Genomic DNA, 25,750 nt, shown 5'->3' on the forward strand with positions numbered 1-25,750 from the left:
ACTAAAGAAGGAGAAGAGTGGAAGGAACAATGGAAATGTTTTCTTTTCTTATGCCTGTCACATAGTGGCCGGGTTTCCCGAACGAGTTAAGAAGCACTTAAAGTACTTCTTAACTCCCATACAAAGGGTTGTTTAAGAAGGGTTCCTTAAGAAGGTTCTTTATCGGGAAACGCGGCCAGTGTCTGTTTCTAGTAATTTAATAAATAAAGCTGAAACAATGCACCTCTGTTACCTCTAGTCTATATGCTAACATGTCTGTATTTGTCTTTGTCGGGGTCGGGTGGAGTAAGAGGAGGAAGGAGATAAATGGAAAAAAATGAGGGTCTAGTTCAGGGGTCGGCAACCTTTACTATCAAAAGAGCCATTTTTGGCCAAAAATGAATACAAAATCTGACTGGAGCCGCAAAACATATTTGAGCTTAAAATTAAGGTAATGCTTCCCCTTAGATTTATTTTCAGGCGTGGTGGTAGCCTATGCACCCAGGGAGGACACATAAAGGGGGGTAGGGGTGTCTGGGGGTCCAAGGGGGAAATTTTGAGCACCAAACACTAAATTTCCTGCATTCTGGTGAATTTCTATGCAGTCTGCTGCTATCTAACCTGACACCAGATAGTTTGCTTTGCATACTGTAATCATCTGGGAAATCTGCTTTGGTATTGCTTGGAAAAGGGCAGACACTTCCAAAATTACTTGGCAGGTGATTGGATGAACCATCTGTGTATCACCATCTATCATGCGCTAACTTCAACTGCTCCTCACTGTCTTCACACTTAAACCCACTCTGCCTGTTTGTATTCCTCACAACCAACGCTGATTGGCGAGATCGTTTTCTGATCTGGCACAAACTGATCTTTATGGAGAGTATCCAGACTGATTTGCGAAAGAAACAGAATGTGAGCTCACAAAATCAGGATGGTCTCACGAGGCTAGCTGCTATCTAGCTAGTTAGCTAACTTGAATGCCAACATGACCATTTATTTTAGTAATATCCATCCATCTTCATCTGCTTATCCGGGGTCAGGTCGCGGAGGCAGCAGCTCCAGCAGGGGGCCCCAGACATCCCTTTCCCTAGCAGCATCAACCAGCTCTGCCTGGGGAATCTTTAGTAATAAATAAATAAATAAATATATTTAATAGTAATATATTTATTTAGTTATTCATTTCCATATAATGTTTGTCAAAGCCAGTGAGCCACTGTAGAGGGGCTAATGAGCTGCATGCGGCTCCAGAACCACAGGTTGCAGACCCCTGGTCTAGGTGTACACATACTGTATATACAAAAACGGGTGCAGGCATATGTTCTCCTGTTAACTGCTACAGTTAGGAGATGGAACAAGGTTTGAGGTTGTGACATGGCCACAGCTCTTTTCTGTCCTGGCCACACAGTGAACTGCCCACCAACATTAGGACTGCTCATATTTCGCCATAGGCTCAAAACTCACCTCTTCAAGAAGTACTACCAGGATTGTCCCTCTTATGCACCTATTGTTTTTTTTAGCTATTTACTTTTGCACTTTACATTATCCACCAGATTATACTCTAAATCATTTGTTTAGAGATGAAATGCACTTGTGAGTTCTGGTGAATAGTAGTAAACTAACTTCCTATGTTAAATGCAATTATGTAAGTCACTTTGGATAAAAGTTTCCGCTAAATGACTTATGTAATGCGAACAGCCAAAGACAGTGTCATGGAAGGAGTATACTGGCCCCGCGCCGTGTGTACTGTTTATCTGCCACACCCCAGAGGGAGGTGGGCTTATAATGACTTGAGTGAGAGCACTTGTGTTAACCGGCCAAACTACTGAGTGGGACTACCAGGGGTGTAGGTTTGATTTGAGCTTTGGTAGGGACACACTCGGTTGTTGTTTCACGTAGTCGGGATGGAATCTGGGTGGTGGCCGAATCAGATTAATTTCCGTCGCCACTGATTGGGCAATGTGACAACGAATGACAAGGTTTATCCACAAAACCTACATCTCTTGAGTCAGACTATAATCTCACCTGTTACCCTGATGCATCTCCTGCCTCTCCTGGTCCTGCCTTTCTGCTGCTTTGACCCCCCCAAAAATCTAATGTCCATTTTTGTCTTCTTTTTTCTGGTGGCATTTTGCCCTCCACTCACCATCTATTATAAAAGGGAAATGATTGACAATATCAAACTACTTGCAGACATGAAACACTCTTTTCCGTGTAGCCTACAGCCTATTCTGTGTAGCATATGAAATATTAACATAATTACGCTCGACTTGTATTATTGAACTGAATTGCATAAACAAACCAGACGTACGTCTCTTTGTTTAGCCTACTATGCAATTCAGTGGGCGAATGAACCTAGCTAGTCATTGCTCAAACCTAGGAGTTTGCAACGGTTATACCAAAACTGATTTATTACTAGCTAAAGAAAACTGTTATGACAACATTACAGCACCTTATCTCTGCCTCAGCAAACGTTACGAGACCTAACGTTATAGCTAATAGCTAGTAGCTAGCTCTGACTAGCTGCACCACCAGCTAGCACTAACAGTACAGTTTACATAGGCATTTAGTAGGACGCAAACTATTATCATTGATACAACTCTGTACAGAAAAATAATTGTCGGTCAACGTATTTTATTCCCTATTGTTCAATAACTTCAATCGTACTTGCTGCCTAATCAAAATTCCCGCTGTTGCCGACAGTCGATGCTCGATGTGCTGTGAGCTGCTGAGCTCGCGAGGCAGGCACGCGCTGGGTCACAGAGACGAGGGAGGCGGGAACGCGAGGCAGGCACGCGCTGGGTCACAGAGACGAGGGAGGCGGGAACGCGAGGCAGGCACGCGCTGGGTCACAGAGGCGAGGGAGGCGGGAAAGTAGGCTACTCGTTGTTGATTGGATAGCTTGCTGAACGCAGCTGTCAACCAGGCCTTAATTCCCAACCGTTTTGCTTTCGCAAGTTGTGAATGGTAATTAAAAACTACAGTTTTCACTCTGTATTATTTTTGGTAGGTACAATTCGTGTTTCCGTGGCTTTGGTATGGACATGTCCATAGCGTCCATACCTTAAAACTACGCCTATGGGGACTACAAAAGGCAAGTTAGTTTGGTCAGAGGGGGTTGGTTGCTGGAAGTGCTGTTGCTGCTGGGAGATCACAGAGATGCTGCCCCCCTCCTTTGTGTGTTTGGTTGAGGGCACTGGAGAATGATAGAGATCCCTTTTTGAATTGTTTTAATATTATTAATAGGGATAGGATAGGGACTGTACAGCTGTTAGCCAGGGATAGATAGGGACGATTTTAGGTTCTAGATATGTTAGGGAACGGATTAGCCCTCGGCCAGGGTATCAGGCCAGTCCCTACCCCCAGTTTCCTGGAGTAGGCCCAAGAGGTCTTAGGTAGTCTAGGGTGTTGTAGCCTACTTGTATCCAATTGCGATCTTCATAATAAATATTTGCATTTTGATTATGTCTGCCTGGCCTTTGGTGCCCACACACTCAAACTCTTTGGTAACCTTCCGTTACAACATGCAATGCTGTTGCTAACTAGCCTAATAATGAATCTTAGCTGTGTTGCAAAAGTTGAAAGTAATGACTACCTGGGCTGATTGTCCACACCTGCCTCAGCAATCAGCCACGTCCCCTCACCAAAAGCTAGAAAACCCAGGCCAGAAGAAGCCTGGGAGAAGAGGGGTGAGGCAGAAAGCATGCTGCTTCATGTGTGGATTTTGTTTGAGATCTTTCATTTGTAACACTAAGTTACGTTTATTAAAGGGATAACCTCTGGATATTTTCTGCAACTTGCTTCCCTGGTCTGTGTTCCACTGCCATTTTGGAAGGTGTGGTCTTCCCTGTCCCCTGGGTTGCCACAATACAAAAAAAGCTAAACAATCAGTGATGAAGTTGTCAATCAAAATCAGTTATATCAGTAATGTTTCAACGCTCCAACAGGTGCACAGTGATATTGGCTGCTCTAAATTATCTTTGCCAGCAGGTGTCAGTATCGTACAAAGCATTTGATGAGGCTTCGAGCAATACAATGTGCCTAATAGGATCGGAGTTTCAGAAAGCCTTGTTTCGCCATCACATCAACACCAATTTCCGAGACTGCATTTCCCCAGGACGAGAGAGATTGATGATAACCCTGCGGTTCCTGGCAACAGCTGAGAGATCCTTGCTAAATTATCAGATTATAGCCTACATTCTATTAATGTTAGGCTACTATTGCTCAATAAAGTTATTAATTAAATTAACCATCCAACTAGGTGACAGCTACAAGAGCCTTGCCTACGTTGGCCATTCCACCGATGTCATCCGAGACCTGCAGCGCCATCTACAGTGTTCTCAGAGATTATTACTTCAAGGTGAGTTAAATCAATACATCTATGGTTAAATCCTAAACCTTATTCTACCTGTGGTTATGATTGGAGGCCAATAAAAAAGATATCCCTTGCTCTTACCACAAGACCCCCCTGTAACCAGAAAGGCTCAGTCCACATGTCAACATTGCCCGTTAAACAGACTGTAGGCTACACAGTTTTTCTTTCAAAAAGACGTTGAAATGATTCAATTATGAATATTTATATTATTTATACATAGTATTCATATACATTTTCATTAATATGTGACATCTTGGATAAATACATTTTGTAACACAGCACATATGCCTAATAGATAACCAGGCCAGGTCAAGCCTGGCTTATGTGCGTGGCTGGCTTGTTTCTGTTCAGGACTGGTAGGACGGAAGCTAGTGAAGTAGTTTTGTGCTGTATATACAAAATTCACCTTTGGATTGCGCTTGCTGACCTTTGCAAGGCCATAGAAATAGATCCCACTGAAGTTGAGTCCATATAGGGAAGTTTCCTGGCAGCATTTATACTGACCAGTATACAAATAAAGCTTTGATTGATTGATTGATCGACCAGTCGTTTCACTAAGTAGTAAACAGCAGATGCAATTGCACAACCAGACACAGGACCCGCGGTTGTCCAGGCAACAGTTTAATTCTGACCTAGATGCTATTGCAATACATGATTGCAGTCGTCTACACAATCTGATATGTCACCCCCTCCCTCTGATAACGTGTTAAGCCCTTTAAAAGGCGGAACCATTGAATGTTAGGCAGCTGCATCATCCGGACTGCACTTCCGTCTGGACCGCTTACTTGGCAACAACGAGTCTGTCCCAATTCAAGGGTTGCATCCTGCATTCGGAGGACTCTTCGTAGGCTGAATGAATTGGGACAGCACTTGTCGCCCCGCTGTGACGTAGCAGCCTTCAAATCTGGCCTAGGTAGGATGCAACCCTTGAATTGGGACAGACCCAACAATGTAATGTATTGTTCTCTTTGCCTTAGAGTACGGCTCAAGGCTATTGTAACCTTAGAATGCTTATTGTTTATCAAACACCAGCGTCTTTGATGGCTTCTGGAAAACATCTGTCTGGAACTGAATCCATTTACATCACTAGTCATGCCATTGAAATAGATGTGAATTGAAATGACATTAAATAATGTCTGATAAATTAAGATAGATCTTGTTGCCTGGACACATCAGTTCCAATGCTTCCAATGCTAATCCAGCACAATAAGAAATCCAGCACAATAAGAGCGGGATAGCCAGTTGGCTCATGAGCTCACAACAACTAGCAGCAGTTTCCATAACATTAATGGTAGCGGTTGCAGTGTATTTCAAATGAATACATTTCGAGTAAAAAAGTACTTCAGGAGAAAAAACGGTTATTACATGGGGTCAGAACTTCAGCAATACTAACTTTATAGTGTCGTGACTTCAGCTTTTAAACTGGCTCCAGGCCAGGACTCGCATGACAAACACATTTGCATACAGGGGATGTTCATCAATGCCAGATATGGTCACAAAAGATCAACTAGTCTTCTGAATGGTCAATGTATCAGCTGATCTTTGCCCCCCTTCAGACACGGGGGCTTCTGGGGTACTTCCTGGGATCATGTTACAAACTGTAATCACTTCAGAGGTGACCATTAGGTCATGCTGACTCAGAGACAAAGACAAAGGCCCTCTGTTGAGCCTTGAATTAACACAGTTCAAACTAATTTGAGGTTTATTCATTATTCTATAAAAATGATTACTACATGAGAGTAATACAGACATGTGATTAATGTAATACAGTGTAAAAATATACTACATATCCCCCCTTCGAGGCGCCCTAACGCCTCGACACATAACAATTCACAGAACAAAATCCAAAAGACGCATGCAAACAACCAAATCGCACAGCAGCAAAGCTATCTAGGGGCCAGAGGTTACTAGCACATAGCCCCTATTGAAAGAGAACAGCCCTCAGCGTTGTCTCATATCCCGTCACATGGTGGAGCAATCTTCACACATCAATCCCCCAGGTGGCGTAATCCTCTTTGACACCCAGAGAACAATGTCCGTAGCAAGATGGTAAGCTCACCCCGTCTGAAACAGGGAGTTCACTCCAGGAATGTCCATCAATGACCCTCAAAGTCATTCGTGACCTAATCCAACTCCACACAGTCCATAGCTTCGCGCTGGTGGGGGCAACCACTCCTTGGTCACCCACACAATGCACTCCAGGATAGTCTGAAAACATCAATACAAAATTCCACACAAAAAAATGGAAAACCCCAATAGTAAGAAACTAAACCCAAATTACAAAACGGAACAATCTAACCAAGGAGTCGTGTACACACACCTGAATCTATAACACAGGTGAAATGTAGGCGACATCCTTAAGCTTGATTGAATAAGAAAACAGAAATTACATATAATGCTAAACAACAAGTAATCTCCTGTTCCAACATATATCAGAAAGAGAGAAAAGATTAAACAAAAGGTTAATAGACAAACGATAGGTGTCAGGCAGTCCCTAGGAAGGAGTAATCCAGGCTCATCAAAGGCCTGGTGCCCAGGGTCCATGGCACCTGAAAAATAACACTCAACACAGACTGGGGTCAATAGCAGAGAAGGCCAAAAGCCAACTCCTCACAAAAACATTATGAGAATGAAATTCATAGAACACAATAACTAAACATAAAAGCATCAATAACCAAACACAATATGACATTTTTTATCTGAACAAAAAGATGGTTCATGCTCCAGAGTCTACTAGCTTGCTTCTTTAACATTCAACTTCAGGAATGAGCTCAGGCTCAGAGGTGAAAACGTAGGTGGAGAGTCCGTTATCACTCTTCTCAAAAATGGATGATGGAGAAGTAAGAAATACTTGTTGTGTTATGGATCGTTGACACACCAGTAATTGATTCATATTACTTCCTTCCAGACATCTTCCGTCAACACTCTTTATAGTGGTTTGTACTGTGGGGGTCGACTCTCTGTTCTTCTGCACCGTCAAGGTTATTGTTGCCACTGTCACTGATTTCTTGTTGTTCACTTCCTACATGCACCTGTAGACTCCTGCATCACTGTCCATCGTATTTCCACGGCACAGGTCCTTCCTTGACCTTCAAGCCATGTCCACTTCCTGCTTGATTTCTCCTTTCCTTCAACTGCTCACATCGATCTGGGTAGACTGTCGTCATCATCTGATGACATGACTCTTGGCATTGCTTGGAGCTGTTGACGCCTGTCCAATGACGTGATCGACTTCCTCTTCACCTCCCCCCGCTTTTTTTTTTCCGAATTGATTTTGAATTCTTCAGAATGAATAATAAGCCTGTTCCATGTCTCTCCATGTCTGAGACTGTTGAAAAACAGGGAATGAAAGTGAAGGTTGCATTATTGACAATTGTTGAAGTTGTTGTCGAATCTGTAGTTGTTCATTCTGCAAAACGAAACATTTTCCATCCATTAGCTGGGTTTGAGTTAGCCCTTCTCAGTCCCGTTGTCTCATTCCGCTCGCTCATGCCAAACAACAGTCCTTTGCCGGTCCATTCGCGCATTCTGTCAGAGTTAATTTTTAAGTTATTTTTCCGAGGTAGTCTTCTGTGGTGGTGGCGGTGCTTTGAAGCTTCAAAGTGCTTTCATGGCGGTGCATTGAAGCTTCAAAGCACCGCCACCACCACAGAAGAAGACTACCTCGGAAAAATAATTTCACTCGGACAGAACGCGTCTAAGTAAGTTATTTACTGGTAGCGCAGAGGCTTCAAAACCCAGCATTTGTTAAAATAGACCCTTTTGCTTAGGTAAGTGAAGTTTCATGTTTATCTGACATATAGCACTATGAGCAATATGAGCACCTCTCCTAACTAGGCCGACACCGATTTATTTTGACGGCAAAGTGAATGGACCGGCAAAGGACTGGCAAAGGACTGTTGTCTGGCATGAGCGAGCAGAATGCGACAACAGGACTGAGAAGGGCTAGGTTTGAGTGAGTTTCCTCTTCAATTCTGCATCTAGTTCCTTCAAAGCACGTTCCTTTTTCCGACAATGCTCCACTTGATGGGTAATATGATCAATGTAGATGTTCTTTGCCATTGATCCCAGGCCAACCACTTCCGCCAATTTACTCCTCATGGACTGAGGCATACCTTCTTGGAGCTTGTCTCAGCACAGCACGCTCCAACTTGTTCTCTTCAGGATCGTTTCCCATGAAATCTCTCCACTGCTGATAGGCTCGTGCCACATACGTTCTGGGGTTCTCAGTTTCACCTAAGGCATCAAAGATGATATTGTCATGATACGAAATGGCTTCCCCACTTGCTCCAGCACGCATGCGCACAGCGCGCAAGCGTTGCTCCAGCTGACAGTGCCCCGTCCACCGCCATTACATGGATATACTTGGCTCGCGCTGGATTTTACATTTCTTCTACAGGCCTCCGAATTACACCAAAGTTATCTCGATGGGTGAAACGTCTTATAATATGCCGTAAATAAGGTCCAGGTTGTCAAAAACGAGCATTCTCCTTTAACCTTGTCCGCCAAAAGAGAATTAATCCGAAGCAGCATTTTAAATATTTATTTATGTCTACGAGTAGTTTTGTGGTTGTGTAACCGCCAGCCATTCAAAGCTGTGAGAAATAATGACACGGTGTGAGACACTAGCCATTTCAGTATGGGCTAGGCACAAGCCAAGTGGCTCACAGCCAGTGAGATGTTCCAAATTACGTCATTGAGCCAAAAATGTGTTTCACATGGGTTCACAAGTATAAGCCTTAAGCTAGTGACAGAAAAGATCATCTGAATATCTGTGTTGTATCCGGGACACAAGCCAGGGCTCCAAGGTGAGACCATACTAAATGTTGGCCCAGCCCAAGCACTGACCCCTACCCCACACACTCAGCTTATCCCAGCTGAGGGCAAGGAAAAGAATGTGAGTGGAGAGTCGGACCGGACGTGGTTACACCATAACATTACCCGTCCGAGCATCTCCTAGCCCCAAAAGGACAGGAGCGGACCTGACCTAGACCTCATGTCTAATGCTGACTCTCGCTGACATCTGTGCCAAGCACAGACAACGCCACGGAGACAGACGACATGGACAAAAGATAACAGTGGACAAAAGGAGACGGTGACAACCAAGTTGCCGCCTCACTAATGTCCACCACAGACATTCCATTCAGCAGGGCAATTGACGTGGCCACGCCCCTCGTAGAGTATGCCTGAACAGTCCCAGGCAGAGGGCGATCCAGTCACATAAGGGTAGTCCGGACTACAGCCGTGCGCTGAACATAATAGGTAAGCGCACGCACAGGACACAAGTGTAAGTAGTCTTGGCAAACCCCTCACGCAGAAATAGAGCACGCATACACCTTAATAGTGGATGCTGCTAGACCGTCCTCATGATCTACAGTCTAGGTGTTGGAGAAATTCCAACATCTCGTTCGAGCAAGACTCGGGAGCGACATCTCTCTCGCCACACTAGCATGTAAAAGAGCCCCACTTGCCAGAGTAGACCATAGCAGTGGAAGCCGCCTGCGCATTGTGAATAGTATTGATCACTGCCGGAGAGAGTCCTCTACCAGACAATCTCCACCGTTGAATAGCCAGGCCAAAAGCGGCCCGGGACAGCACGCTCGGCCATTGAGGGATGGGCTAAGGGTCTACAGTCGTCATGGCCATCACCTCGGCATACCCCCTCGCCCAGTGCCGCCGATCCGGCAGTCATGCTCTTTCTCCCACGGGTACAGGATTGTCATTCCCCGGCGGAGGCGGCAGCAAAGTCAAAGAAGTGCGCTCGGTGAAGCCTCTCCAGAGCCTCAAGAAGAGCACAGGCCTGGCAGTCAGGAGACGGCACCAGACCCGCCTTGGCGTGCTGCGGCCCCATGCAGCAGAAGCAGAGTGGATGTCCCATGTCACTGTTGAGGCCGCTGCAACTGCAGAATCTGTCAACTGCAGAATCTGTCAGATGTCAGGTATCAGTTGTCAGAGGTCAGGTATCAGTTGTCAGAGGTCAGGTATCAGTTGTCAGATGTCAGGTATCAATTGTCAGATATCAGTGACTGCATCCTCTCGCATTCTATCTACATCCATTTACACACGCGCAGATATAAAACAATGAAAAGAAACCAGATTAACAGTATACATGCACCAAATAAAACGGACTATTGGGCAAAAGCCTAGGTGTGGTAATGTCTTTTATCCGATAAAGCACATCGCATTATGCTGTTTACATGACCGCTTGAATAATCTGGTAATTCCATGAATCAGATAATGATCAGTTTATTAGCGTGCATGCAAATGTGCTCAGTTGTCAGTTGTCACGTGTCAGGTGTCATGTGTCAGATGTCAGGTATCAGATGCCAGGTATCAGTTGTCACAGGTCAGGTATCAGTTGTCAGGTATCAGTTGTCAGATGTCAGCTATCAGTTGTCAGGTATCAGATGTCTGATGTCAAGTATCGGTTCTGAGAGGTCAGATATCGACTGGACCCGAGGGGGCGCCACCATGCCATTATCAACGCCACAAACACCATAACTCGGCCCCTGAGTGGGCTAGAGACAAACGGTCTTTGACGGTGGGTGCAGGTGGGTGGCTCAGACGTCACTGTACTGCCCCCGACCTGCTGTGACCCCAGCGGGCGGTGTCTCGCCTCCACGCCACTATACATGCCACGAACCCCACAACTCGGCCTTTGAGAGGGCTAGAGACACATGGTTACTAGAGAACAGACTGGGGACTATTATAGTAGTTACTGATGAACCAATGAGTATAGTTACTGATTAACTCTCAATCCCTCATTGTATAGCAGATAATGATGGGTTACTACTAGAGAACAGACTGGAGACTACTATAGTAGTTACTGAGGAACCAATGATTAGTTAATGAGTAGTTACTGATTAACTCTGGATCCTAATGATTAACTAATGATTAGGTAATGAGGCAATGAAGGACTACACGGTATGCTACTCTGTATGATGTCTGACTTTACAGGTACACAAAATAATGATTAAGTAATGATGAAGGTAATGAAGGAGTACTTTGTAACTATTCTGTATCATGCACCACACTAGCGGACCTATCTTAATTTATCAGACATTATTTTATGTAATTTCAGTTCACAGCTATTCCAGTGGTATGGCTAGCTGATTCCGTCCTACTAACCAGTCCTGAAGAGAAACAAGCCGGCCCCGCCCATAAACCAGGCTTGACCTGACCTGGTCTGGTTTTCTTCAGTCAATGTAGCTGGCTAGGGTTTCTCAAGTCAGTAGGAGCTTGCCCTGTGGGGCTTCTCTCCACTCATAGTACTAGGGTTACTGTACAATACGTAACCGTTGTTTCGGCATAATACATTTTGAGAGAATATTTTGGGGTTGGGGTCGATTCGGTTCAAATTCACTCAACTCACAAGGATATTTTCTAATGTAAAAAGCTCTTTTTGACCTTCAAAGGGGCATGCAAGATTTACCCACTGGTTGCATGAAAATGACTGTTAGGGGATTCACTTAAACCCTTTTGGCACAAGACTAAAAAGATTTGTAACAGGTACACCTGGTCTGTCTTGTTGACAAGGACTGACTTCAGACTCAAAATGTGCTATCTGCCATACAACTGCCTAGGTGTGACTTGGGAAATGTTCTTACCTACAACCACTGGACACAACACAGATATTCAGATGACCTTTTCCGTTGCTAGCCTAAGGCTTATACTCTGTGAAACACATTTTTGGTTCATTGACGTAATTTGGAACATCTCACTGGCTGTGAGCCACTTGGCTCGTACCTAGCCCATACTGCAATTTCTAATGTCTATCACCCCATTATTATTTGATTGGTTGACTAGCCGGTGGACAACCACAAAACGATTATATTTAATATGCTGCTTCGGATCAACTGTCTCTTGGCGGACGAGGTTAAACTTCCCCTTTTCATCTTGTCTGCTGTTGAGGATTGCCTCTTCTTCCTCCAGCATTAGTAAATCTTCAACCTTAAGGTTAGTTACAAGTGAAAGGGCTTCATTCATTCAATCAATCATACAATTCATACTTCCCTCAGTGCAGCGTCCATTTTTATTCATCAAACTACCTTTTCAGACCGTTTGCTTAGGTTTGCAGACGTTTGGGGCGAACATAAAACTAACTGAAAAAAGGTTTAAAATGGTTTGCAAAAGTTTGTGAAGGAAAGTGAAAATAGGGCTGAGGCGAGTTGGTTACACAAGACGATGGCAGAGGATTTGGTGTCAAAGGCAAAAGCATCTACAGTAGGCTATTTGTCAACATGTCAGATCAAATGCTAATAGGGAGGGAACCTGATAATATTAATGAGGCAATCTATTGCCATCGGCGTGACAAATGAGGTCAACAAATATATTAGATAAAGAAATTAAACTGCACACACAAGCTCTCCATTCTGGGTGATTTAATCAAATAGACAACGTTTCGGCCTAGCAGACTTTGTCAAAGTCTTACCGCATCCATGGGTGACGCACCTTAAATAGTGCCCACCCCTGATTCAAAGACATATTACCGAACGGGCCTACCGGGCCCAGGCCCAGGGGCCCAAGACCTCAGGGGGCCCTTTGCATTTCTTGTTGCAGGGACACCGATAGAAATTTAGGGTGAGATTCCTTACACAAACATAAAAAACATTAATATTTTGAACAGTTTATATCGGCCCATGTCTTAAAAAAAAAAAAAAAAGAGAAGCTTGTGTGGGCTATATATTTTCTATAGCCTACTCGTTAATCTAATGGGTGGGAATGTAGGCTACCTTTCCATAGATAAATGAGTAGGCTATAAAACTAGTCTATAGAGGGCACTATTAAAGTTTGTGAACTCGAGACAGATCACACAGGTGCAGGTCACAAGGTCAATTGACTCAATCTGTTCGATCTTGACAAAGAACCGTACATGTACAATGGAATACCGTCACGTATTAAGCGGAGCAGCAAAACGAAAGATTTGAAAAGAAAAAGAGGCAGTCAGATGCTTTACAGCAGGTTCCTCACATTTCCAGTTTTTTAAAGAAAACAAACTGAGAACAACAGTGTTGCGGCGGAGGCTGTAGGGGGGGAGCTGGTAGGGAGGGCGGGGGGGGAGCTGCTAGGGAGGGGGGCCCCTCTACACGTCCAGGCCCAGGGGCCCATTTTTTCATGATCCGTCTATGCCCTGATCAACTAGTGATGTCAGGGGGCCACCAGGCTGAAACGTTTGTTTGTTTAAATCACCCAGCATCGAGAGCTTGAGTGTGCGGTTTCATTTCCTACGTTAAATGCAATTATTGTAAGCCGCTTGGGATAAAAGCGTCAGCTAAATGACTGTAATGTAATGTAATATTCAGACTTTCTTCCTCCACTCGCAGAATGCTCACGGCACTGTCTTGTGACTTGTCTGATTAAATTGTTCTTGGTACAGTGGAGAACCTGTCTGTCAAAGATGTTTCAGGTGAAGAGGGAGGAGGAACTAAGGAGGAGGAAATGTACTTTCACAGCACCAGTAGGCTACTTGAAAAGCCCTGCTTGAGGATTGGAGGGCTGTGCCTCCAATCATGCAATTTATGGACTATATAAGGATGATGCCAAAACAGAATGTGGTTCACCAAGATCAGTCGTCTCTGCAAAGAACGGACTTGGAAGTTGTAGGTAAACATGCAATCCCTTTATCTCTTTGTTTGTCTGGACTCCTTTTTGTCAGCTATGGTGATTTAGCTTCAACAATATCTATAATTTATTAAAATTAGTCATTTGGACTAGTCATTTGGAAGGAGAGTTGTGTGAATAATTGCACTTGTTTAACACGGTATATATGAAATATTTAAAATAATGTTAATCTGAAGAATTGGCTGCTAAACTTGATGCAGCTTTGCAATTTATATTGACTTTGAGAGAGAATACCAAGAGTTATACAAATGTAACCCTATATAATTATTGTATTTCATTATTTGGTAGTGTTGTCTGTCATTGATTATTTACTACATTTGTATTTATTTTGTGAGTTTATATTTTATTATTATGGATAGAGTTACATTCACACTTATTCCTCTTCTGGAGATGTTAGTTCATACAGTAGAGAGTCCCCCTTGGGACTTGAATTCGGGGTAGACATCTGTTAGGCAGGGAGAAGAACGTGTTCTCTGGTCTGATCGTTTTGGATGTTGTATGACTCCCGTGTCGGTTTACCATTATTAAAGGACTGGGTGTTTAACCCTAACCATTCGTAGCCCTGTATCGTTTCCTTTCAACGCCCCAGGAGACTCGGAGAGTAGGCTACTCGATTTTTAGGGCTACACAAACATACGTGTGATTATTGTCATTGAAAAATGGAATTTAACGTTTCCACTTGTCAAAAAGAAACATGCGTTGGGGAGTTGGACATGTTTACTGTGTGGGCTAGCCAACTTGTTATTTTATAAAGCGTTCTCCAGCCAGATGAAAGTGTCATATTGGCAATCATTGCCCTGGTCCCTGTAGCCTACTACGAAGCTAGTTCAACATATCCAGGATAACTTTTCGCTAGCTCGCTCGAGTAAAACCAAACAACCGCAATTAAGGTGTCAACCATGCGTGCGGTAACTGATAAACGGTATGATGGTGGCTATGAACGCGTTAAGTCTACCCAGCTGGTCCAATTTAGTTTCGCGGTAAGAGGCCTATTCGCACGAAACAGCGTTGCCAGATGGGAAATGTTGAAGTATCGTGTAGAGGCTAAAAATTATCGTACGCGAGTCATAACCAAGAGAAATGGGCGTAAATGAATAGGCTAATAAAAAAAAAAAAAAAACACGTACGCTATTTATTGAGACAAACAACTTTTTTAGCCTCATAAAACCATTCTCACTTGAGCTCATAGGCTAAGCTACTTTGTTACTTTCTCTCATCTGGCGCGTCAGGTTGCGACTACATCTAGCCACGATGGAAGCCTGTTCATAATCTGCATGAAAACAGTTTTGGCCATCAGATAGCTAGGTTAATTAAATAGCCTAACTGGGGTTACCTTCAAGTTCAAGCTCCACATCTGAGTTGCTGTCTGTGGCTGTATTTTGCCGGTGTGCCTGTTGATGGGGTAGCCTACATATTATGCTGTCCAAGAGAGCATCATTGTGTGCTATTTTTGTGCGTGGCTGTAAGACACTGCACCATAGTTTGTCGGGTTGTCACTCCCTCCCTCCCTCCCTCCCTTACTCTGTTGAATGTTGACCTGCATTTCTCTGTTGGCACCACAAGAGGCAGTAGTCCCAGCACACCAAAATGTCATTACATTACAGACATTTAGCAGACGCTTTTATCCAAAGCGACTAACAATAAGTGCATTTAATGTAGGAAAAGCAAATGTACTACTACTTGCCAGAACTCACAAGTGCATCTTCTTTCTAAAACAAGTGACTAAGAGCATAATCTAGTGCTGAAGGCAAAGTGCAAGAATAGCAATCTAAAATACAGTCCAATACAATAAAATATAATAAGTGCTTAGGAGGGAGGATTGTTGTAGTACTTCTTGAAAAAATAAAGAAGGACACCAAAATCAACCTGCCAATCTCCACTGCACAAGTAGAGTAGCGGTGAAAGTGTTGGATTCCCACCGGGGAGATCGGGGTTCAAGGCCCCGGTGGGGATGTTTTTGGGAAACCATACCCACATGCTCTGCTAGCCTGTGGGTTTATTCCTACGTTTACTTTCGGCCTTTCCATCCCTCTCCCTCCCTCCTTTCACTCTCCTTTCCCCTTTTTTTTGGAATTACTGGAGAGATTCCATAGGAACAAAAACACAATGACATCCCACACTTTCAAGTTCCTCGGTAGTGTAGTGGACTAAGCGACTCCCAAGCAGGAGATCAGGGTTCGAGTTGAGGATGAACCTTTTTGATTTGAACCTTTTGAACTTTAGCCATGATTCTTCCTCTCCTCTCTGCCTCCTTTTTCAGGCGGACAGGAGAGATCCCATGGGACAAAACTTTTTTTTTTTTTTAAGGAAATGTACAGTCTGTTTTGCAGATGAATTAATTGTGTCAAACTGATTGCAGAAACTGGGTGACCAATTAAGTGAAAATCCACCTTTCTACCATTTATAGCCCTACCTTTACTGCTATGTGGTCTTGAAATTCCTTTCAGTCGAAAATATGAAAATAGTGGGAGCATTTTCTTCAGAAAATAGACCTTTTCTAGCTTAAATTGATTTCTGAATCTTTTATCTACATTCATGGGAAGCATGTAATATAAAGTACTGCTTGATATGCAACTGATGTAGGTCTAGGCTATAGGACAGAAATCGAAAACATGTTTATTTTCCTATATCCTCCTCTGCTCTTTTCTCTTCTGGCCCAGCTACTGAGAAGTGCTCAATAACTGATTCAGGCTTTGCCTGTCACACAAATTACTGTCAATCACTGGGTCAGATCCTTGACCAGCCTGATTACCTACTAAACAATAGGCTAAGAATATCGAATCTATCTGGTGAAGAATCTAGAATGAACCTACTGCTGATGGAATATCTTGTTTAATGGTTAGTGCTTATAAAGTGTATATTTTGTGAGGCGTGCTTAAGAACTATGTTTGTCTATGTTTGTCTTATTTGTCCAGAGATGAAGGTGTTTCTCTGCCTCCTGGCCGTGGGCATGTGCCTGTGCTTGAGCCAGGTGAATTCCGGTGAGTGATCTTAGTACCATTTCTCAAACTTTTAAGCCATAAAGACTGACTGGCAGTTTCACACCGGGAGGAGACAACATAGATTATTTCGCCTATGAATACACTTTAAAACATGTTTAGCTAAGGGTTGTAGTAGAAAGACCATCAAGCCAAATTCCTCCCGATGTGAAAATGTAGGTCTGATTCTGAAGACTACAATTCTTTTTGTGGATTTTAGCAGGCAGTTGAATTCTTAAGTTTAAAAATACTTATTAGACTGAGTGTACACATTTCAAATTTTGACAATCACATGAATCACATAAATTCTCGCTATTACGTTTTGCTTATTCCATCCTCAGAAATTAATCTGAGCATACAATTAATCGAAAAGGCTGTGAATGACGCTAAGGTAAAAGTGGACCAGGACTACGAGTTCTCAAGAAGAGAGTAAGTGACTGAACCATTGACATTTCCCACAGGAGAGGTAGTCAGTTATTCACAAGTGAGAGAAAAGAATGTAAGATCTCATGATCAGGATGCCAAAGACAGGCTAGAGAAGATAAGCCTGTGAAAAATATGTAAATTAGAGATAACAGATTTCTTATCTTTTTGTACACTGTAGAATTAGAATATTCATGAGTGTCTTTTTCAGCTGGCCTGACCCATTAGTCTATTTTACTGTAGACACGTTAGAGTGGAACCTAGATGCGTGTCAGTCAGGTTCCACACCAGTGAAGAGGTTCTACTGTGTCCTCATGTCCCTGCTCTGGCTCTACGATGTGCAGGAGTCTAGCACGAGTAAAGAGAAATGCTGCCGGCCCCGCAGACCTCCTGCGTTTGTTTAAGCAGCCGACGGGTGACACTCGTTCAGCCGTGCGTTCTGCAGACTACATGGCGCAAGCGATCCGACTGATCCAGGAGGGGCTGCTCCAGGAACACCGCATCCACAAGCGCTCCCTCAACGCCACAGGTCAGTTCCTCTCTCCCTCACATTCTCCACACCTGCACAAACTACATGAAGGTGGGTCTTCTCAACCCAGGCCTACAAGCACTGACTCTCTGCTTCTTCCACTCAGACATGATCTCTCCGAAGAATATGGAGGCTATCGCTAAAATGACTGGCTGCTCTGCCAGGGTGGAACGTCCTTCCTGTGAGACGATGCCCAATGTACACAAGTTCCGCACTCCAACTGCTATTTGCAACAACAAGTGAGCCAGCCCCAGAGGAACCACCTCACCTCACTTGTAATGGCTCAGTGTAAAGCACCGATGTGAGACTGGTGATGTGAGAGGAAATAGTGGCAATTCTAAGATCGAAACAATTCTTAGGATTCTCATTTTATCTATCAAATAAACATTCCCAACAAACTCACTTGAGACCAAAATCATTCATATCCTAACATATCTCAAACATACTCCAGGAGCTTGCTCGATCGCCTTGTTGAGAGGGGTCAGGGAAGAATTTTTGCAGCTCACTTATCTGGCCCCCGGGTGATTACTGTTTTTTTGCTTCCCTCTGGAATATGTAGGGGTGGGTCGTATGCCCACCTCCCTTGTTCTCTGTAAAGTGCATTGTGTTGCCTCTGGGTATGAAATGCGCTATACAAATAAAGCTTTGATTGATTGATATCCTGTCTCCACTCTTTAGGGAAAATCCCCGTAGAGGGAGTGCCAGCACACCCTTCGCCCGCTGGCTACCTGCCGAGTACCAGGATGGCACTTCTCTGCCGAAGGGCTGGGACCCTGAGCTGAAAGTCAACGGCCACCTGCTCCCTCTGGTACGATATCCTTTTCATAGCAGTACTAGTTGTAATGTCCACGAAGTTGGATAGATAGATAGATAAATCTTTATTTTTGTGTCACTCCTTAACAAACATTTCCATCACATTAGTACAAAAGTGCAATAATAAAAAGTTAAGGACCACTCACAATGAGTTGTGAGACACAATATAATTACAAATCAAAATAGAATAGAGCGTACATTATAGTACTACACACATACAACGATACAATTGAGAATACAATACAGTATAGGGACATACAAAATACAGTATAAAGGAGAATGAGGACTAAATGAATAGAGAGGAATAGAAATGGGTCAGTTTATAGACCAGTACTCATGAAAGCTACTCTTCTTTTTAGGATGAGGTGGCAGACTTTGGAAGCAGCGATACATCTTGACTATGGCTCTCACCAGTGTGATCTCTCTCTTTATCCCTCCAGGTGAGGGAAGTGTCCAACCGTATTTTTCACACCGCCAATAGTGATGTGGAGACCGATATGCTCTACACCCAGATGTTTGCCTTCTTTGGTCAGTGGGTCGACCACGAACTGACCATCACCCCTACCTCCCCCAGCATCCGCTCCTTCAGCACTGGCATGAACTGTGACCAGAGCTGTGATAACTCAGAGCCCTGCTTCCCCATTAAGGTCAGTACTTTAATGGTAAATGGTAAATGGACTGCACTTATATAGCGCTTTTCCACCTTAGCGGCACTCAGCGTTTTACAATGGCCTCTCATTCACCCATTCACACACCAATTGGGAGCAATTTTGGGGTTAGGTGTCTTGCTCATGGACACTTCGACATGTGGACAGTCGGAGCTGGGATTCGAACCGCTGACCCTTCCATCATTGAACGACCCACTCTACCAACTGAGCTACAGCTGCCCCACTTTATACAGTACACACGCGCGCACGCACGCACGCACACACTCACACGCACGCACGCACGCACACACACACACACGCACACACACACACACACACTTTTCTGGCCCCCGAGTGAAACCGTTTTTTTGCTTCCCTCTGGAATATGTACAGTAGGGGTGGGACCTATGCCCACCCTCCCATTTCTCTCTGTAAAGCGCATTGTGTTGCCTCTGTGTATGAAATGCGCCATACAAATAAAGTTTGATTTGATATGGACTACAATCCGAACTGCTCTCTTTTTCATCTGAAACAGATCCCCGAGGGTGACCCCCGTTCTGCCAAGTTCTCGTGTTTCCATTTCTTCCGCTCAGCTCCAGCCTGTGGCACAGGCATCACGGACCAACAGTTTGGCAGCAGCAGCAATATGCGTCAGCAGATTAACGGCCTGTCAGCTTTCCTCGATATGGACCAGGTGTACAGCTCAGAGGAATCCAAGGCCAAGAAACTGCGGGACCTCACCAACGACAAGGGCCTAATGAAGGTCAACCCTATATTGAATGACAATGGCCGTGAGCTCCTGCAATTTGCCGCCAAGCGGGTCAACGTGTGTGGCAGCCGTGCACGCATTACCAACGATGTCAATGCCACTGAGGTGCCCTGCTTCTTTGCAGGTGAAGTCACAATCTAACTTTAAGCCAGTCTTCAGATGAGTGACATAGCAATGGTAGATTTTATGTTTGATGCAACTATAGTAAAGAAAAAAAAAGAAAACTGAAATCCCTAGCTGAAGACTGTCTTTTCTTGTTGTGTCCCAGGTGATGAACGTTCCAATGAGAACCTTCAATTGAGCACCATGCACACCATGATGGTACGCGAGCACAACCGTCTAGCACGGGAACTAGCTAAGCTGAACCCTGAGTGGGATGGAGATACTCTGTACCTTGAGGCCCGCAAGATCTTGGGAGCCTACGCCCAGGTGAGCTAATGAGAGGAGCTATGGTGTCTCACGCCGCAGAAACCATTCTATTATGGCTGCAGTGATAAACGTACTTCTCCTGACATGGTTCTCAGTAGGATGACGGAACTTACACTCCTCTCTCAGGTCATCGCTTACCGGGACTTCGTGCCCAAAATTGTGGGGCCAGACTTTGTTGCCCAGAACCTGTCTTCCTATCCTGGCTACTCTGAGGATGTCGACCCCAGTATCGCCAATGTGTTCGCAACTGCCGCCTATCGCTTTGGTCACCTGGCTATCCATCCCTTCATTGTCCGCCTGGATGAGGAATACAAAGAGAACCCTCGCTTTCCTAGCGTTCTGCTGCACAAGGCCTTCTTTACCTCCTGGAGAATTGTCTTTGAAGGTGCACAACTCCTCTTCTCAACATTCACAAGTTCATTTCCAAATAATGAATCGTCTATATATATAAATATATAGCCTCAAAAGCTGTTACCACAGCTGGCCTCACCTGCCTCTTGTGTCCATTAGGTGGATTGGACCCTATCGTGAGGGGAATGTTGGGTAGCAACGCCAAGCTGAACACACAGCAGCACATGATGTCTGACGAGCTGAGGGACCGCCTGTTCCAGTTCACCAAATTTCTGTCTCTAGACCTGGCTTCTCTCAACATGCAGCGTGGACGGGACCATGGGCTTCCAGGTACCGCCCTCTAGCTCTGACGCTGGCTCTGCTTCATCTACACATTCTAGCACGATTTTAATTGCGTACAACAGAATCTGAATACAATGAGATCTTCTTCATGAGGGGCAGCAATTTTTACTGTTTTTTTTCGGTCTATTTTTCTGTTTATTCTTTATCTATTGTTCTAGGTTACCTCAAGTGGCGTAAGTTCTGCGGGCTGTCACAACCCAGAACTTTAGAGGAGCTGGCTGTGGTGCTGAACAACACTGAGTTGGCCACCAACCTGATGGAGCTCTATGGGACTCCTGAGAACATTGACGTGTGGCTGGGCGGCGTGGCTGAGCCTTTCGTGCCCGGAGGCCGCGTGGGGCCCCTCTTCGCCTGCATCATCGGCACACAGTTTAAGAGAATCCGTCAAGGAGACAGGTGAGCAGGAGAGTGAGAACAGCATAATCTGAAGCCTATTCTAACACATCCACACTATCCATAGTCAGTAGGTTACTTTCTTTGGGCATTTTAAGGACTATAGCCAGTTTTAAGGGCTATAACTTCTAGTTAAATAACAATACAAATTCCATTTCAGACTGTGGTGGCAGAACGAAGGGGTCTTCACCGTGGCACAGAGAGAGTCACTGAGGACGGCCTCCCTGGCTCGCATCATCTGTGACAACACTGGTATCACCGAAGTCCCAGAGAAACCCTTCCTGTACCGCCCCCGCGGTTCTGGGTACACACCCTGTCCACAAATCCCTGAATTTGACCTTAGCCCCTGGAAGGTAGATGGTGAGTGGATGTTTTGATTTTCCTACTGCACATAATACTGATCTTTTCAACTGAATGGCTAATTTGTGTCCTCTCTGACTAGAGTAGGACATGTATCCAGCAACATTAGGTAGATGACACTCACCTCTAAAGGTGATTTCTCTGCAGGGAGTGGGAAGAGTGATGATCCATCAGTACAAGTACAAGGACCAACAGAGCAACAAGGTAACCCTTCTCTACCACTATTGCTCAATCTCTTCAACTGAATTGCTAATTCATGTCCTCTCTGAGTATGACATATACGATCCTCATCCCTGGGCCCCTACATACCAAAGGGGTGCTGAGAGATGGTCCAGACTGTTCAAGCTTCACACTTGGCTACAGGACTACAGCGCTTCCCTAGGAGTCCCCTTCATCTCCAACTTCAAACTGGTCTGGGAGAGATCTAGCCTATTGAAACGTGATGTCGATGTCGTCTCCACCAAAACCGTCTGGGGGCCAGGCTGCTCTCTGAGAACATGGCTTCTTCTCTCAGACGTTGACATTGTGTTGAAAATTCTACCGATCCATCTCCCCAACCCTATTGACCCAGTGCACACAAATGGATCTGGCAGGATTTCCGACATTGTAACTACCTCTGATCAGACCAAATGGACAGTTTGATATCTGTGCCTAGAGTCAGTCCCTCTATCCAGAGAATATATCAATATCAATTCTAAATATCAGGTCCCTAGCTGGCAAACGTTTCTCATTAACAATCTTATATGTGAACGTAAATTAGACCGCATGTTTTTAACTGAAACTTGGCTAAATGAAAATGGGTCAGCAGCCCTTATCTGGGCACCTAAAAACACTGCCATTGAACATCAAATGCTAAGTCACAAACCTAGGTGTCCTGTTTGAGTCAGATATTAATTTTGAGGCCCATATTAAGAATATGACAAGGACATGTTTTTATCACTTGAGAAACATTGCTACGGTAAAACCTTTTCTCTCCCAGGCCAACGCTGAAAGACTTATGCATGCTTTTAACAGTAGCAGGTGGGATTACCCTAGCACTCCTCCTCACTGATCTCTTCAACTGAATGGCTAATTCATGTCCTCTGAGTAGAGTACTGCAGGACTCCAGTCAACATTAGGTAGATGACACTGACCTCTAAAGGTGATTTCTCTACAGGGACCAGTGATGATCCATCGGTACAAGCAAACAAAAACAAACAAGCACTAGGACCAACAGGGCTACCCCTACGAGGTAACCCTTCTCTACCACTCCTCCTCCCACTGAACATCAGGACTCCTCGTGTATCATCATGTTCCTAAATGTTACTGTGGCGACAGTGCTGTTGATTGTGACTGACACCATTTCTCTCCTCATTCAGGACCCAGAATAACGCGTAGTTTGAATGAACCCCCTTGCGAACTCTGTCACAAATCAGCCTTTGCTACACGCCTGGGTTACGACAACCCCAAACCTGACCTACCCATTCCCTTCCATGAGGTCATCTACAATGGACAGAACCATTATGACACAGAGACGGGGATCTTCACCTGTGTGGAGCCAGGCGTCTATGAGTTTGAATTCTACTGCACGATCTTCCAGAACACGGGCAATGTGGACCTCCGACGCAATGGACAGCGTGTGCTGCACTCCTTCACCACAACGGAGAATGGCTATGTCACCGCCACTGGGGGCACCCTGCTGCCGCTCAAGAAGGGAGACCAGGTGTGGCTCTCGGCTAACTACAGTGGCAGTGGAAATGGCGGCCTCATCGCTGACAGCTTCTTCTCTGGCCACATGATCTTCACTATCTAAACACCATCATGGATGCTTGCCAACCAAGGAACACCTGACACTGAGGTAAAAAGCATTTTGTGGGTCAAAGACGTGACGTGTAAATTTGGTGTCCCGATGCCATACATTTAACAAAAAAAGATAAATATGTATAAATATAACTCTTACCCGTCTTTTGACCCAGAAATCGTGTGGCAAAGTATTAAAGGTACCCAATGAAATGTGAATCAAAACAATCCGTTCTTTGTTTATTTTAGAAATTCCTCGATTATATGGTTCCTTGTAGTCTAATAAACATGTTGAATCACTAGAACGTCTTTCCTACCTTGTAATTTTTTCTCAAAATGATATTTGGCTAATGTTTTGAAAACAACAAAGATGTGTAAAACGGCACTATTATGTGCTCCGTGTATTGACGCAATGACGTAGTATGCGATTTTCGGGGACCACCTTCTCAAATTTGCTCTAGAGCGCATACTAGTGGTCAAAAGCTACATTGGGTACCTTTAAATTAAGGGAGCTATTGAGCTCTAAAGTGTCAATGTCATTCAGTATATCTGTCTCGGTCAAAAATGTGTAATGACAAAAGTGATATTAAACTGTAGAAATTCATCCTTAAATTTAATATAAATGAACACACATGGCATAATTGTATTAGTGTTTGCAATGTAGAAAAATGGGCAACATACTGTATCTAAAAAATATTTTAAAACTTGAATAACTTTTGTCCCGACTTTTGCATTTCATCAATATCATTCAGTATATCAAAGGTAAAAAGCTATTTTAAAGCATATCACATAATGGTAATCATGTGACAGTGTTTGGTATATCAAAGAACAAGCTTTGAAGACGCTCCATCAATGTCGTTGAGGTGAAAAAATCTCTTAAATATGTGATGATTTCACCTTTTCAACTTCTAGTAACCTTTGTAACAACACTGTCCTTCAGTACAACACAAAAAGCATACTTTTAATGTCAACATTTTATAAAAAGCCATGTTAAATATGAAATGTAAGGATAATCTTTAGAGGTCAAGGTCAATACTTTATATAGGTGGCCAAGGAACTGCCTGTTAAATATGTTTATGTAGGAAATCTATGTAGGATCTCACACTTTAGTCTTTGAGCACAACAAGAGTTTCATGTTATACCACAACGTCACCCATTATGCTGAATGACAGTAGCTTTTCACCTCCGCCCCAGGGACAGCGCAGAGCCAGAGGTAATGTTTTCGGTGGCGTGTGTGTGTGCGTGTCTGTTAGCAGGATTACGCAAAAACTACTGGACCGATTTTCACAAAACTGAAAGGGTGGTGGTGGTGGAGGAGGAAGGGTGTAGCATGGTCCACCTTAGCACCCATTCAATTTTGAAGCAGATCCAAAGCACGGGTCGTGCACGGGCTGACCAATCACGGCCGGCCATTTGCCTCCATTCATTTTTTGGACTCTGATTACGCAAAGTGTATCATGGGCCAACTTAAAAACAATTACATTTTGGAGCAGATCCGAATCACGGGCAGGATCCGGAACAAAAATTAGAACGAAACCAGCTCCCTATGTGGGGGTGCGAGAGACATGGGGTTTGGATTGGGGTGTGTGGAGGGAGAGCCCGGAGTGCACCACATTGCCCTCCACTGGCTGTGACCTGAGGGGAGCACCACAGAGCCATCCAAATACAACCACCCATGCACCTCCAGTCATTTTTACCTCTGCCCAAGTGAATCACGGGGTGGGTCCACAAACTGCCCAAACAACGCCCAGGCGGCCATTCACCTTCATTCGTTTTTTGGACTAGGATTACCCAAAAACTACCACTAGACTGCTTTTCATGAAACTTGGTGGAGGGGTGTAGCATGGGCCAATTTAGAACCCATTCAATTTTGGGGTGCACAGAGCCACGAAATGCATTCAGGGGTGGAGGTCTATGCTTACCATTTCTAGGTTATGCATGCTTTCACTAGTTTACAACATG

General features: G+C 44.3%; 1 protein-coding gene across 1 annotated transcript; it reads left to right on the top strand.

Annotated features, from left to right (window-relative positions):
- Positions 1 to 9,992: 9,992 nt before the first annotated feature.
- On the top strand, positions 9,993 to 23,801 carry LOC311324823 (eosinophil peroxidase-like; the record flags this gene model as incomplete). The annotated part of the gene is made up of 14 exons (XM_084457417.1): positions 9,993 to 10,293; positions 16,891 to 16,956; positions 17,295 to 17,382; positions 17,721 to 17,905; positions 18,012 to 18,144; positions 18,599 to 18,713; positions 19,159 to 19,365; positions 19,901 to 20,258; positions 20,403 to 20,563; positions 20,690 to 20,948; positions 21,074 to 21,244; positions 21,415 to 21,652; positions 21,810 to 22,009; positions 23,368 to 23,801. 14 exons carry the CDS (start codon positions 9,993 to 9,995, stop codon positions 23,799 to 23,801), a joined length of 2,916 nt encoding a protein of 971 aa, XP_084313543.1.
- Positions 23,802 to 25,750: the final 1,949 nt, after the last annotated feature.

The sequence above is a fragment of the Borostomias antarcticus genome (assembly GCF_949987555.1).
Source record: "Borostomias antarcticus genome assembly, chromosome: 23".
Lineage (NCBI taxonomy): Eukaryota > Metazoa > Chordata > Actinopteri > Stomiiformes > Stomiidae > Borostomias > Borostomias antarcticus.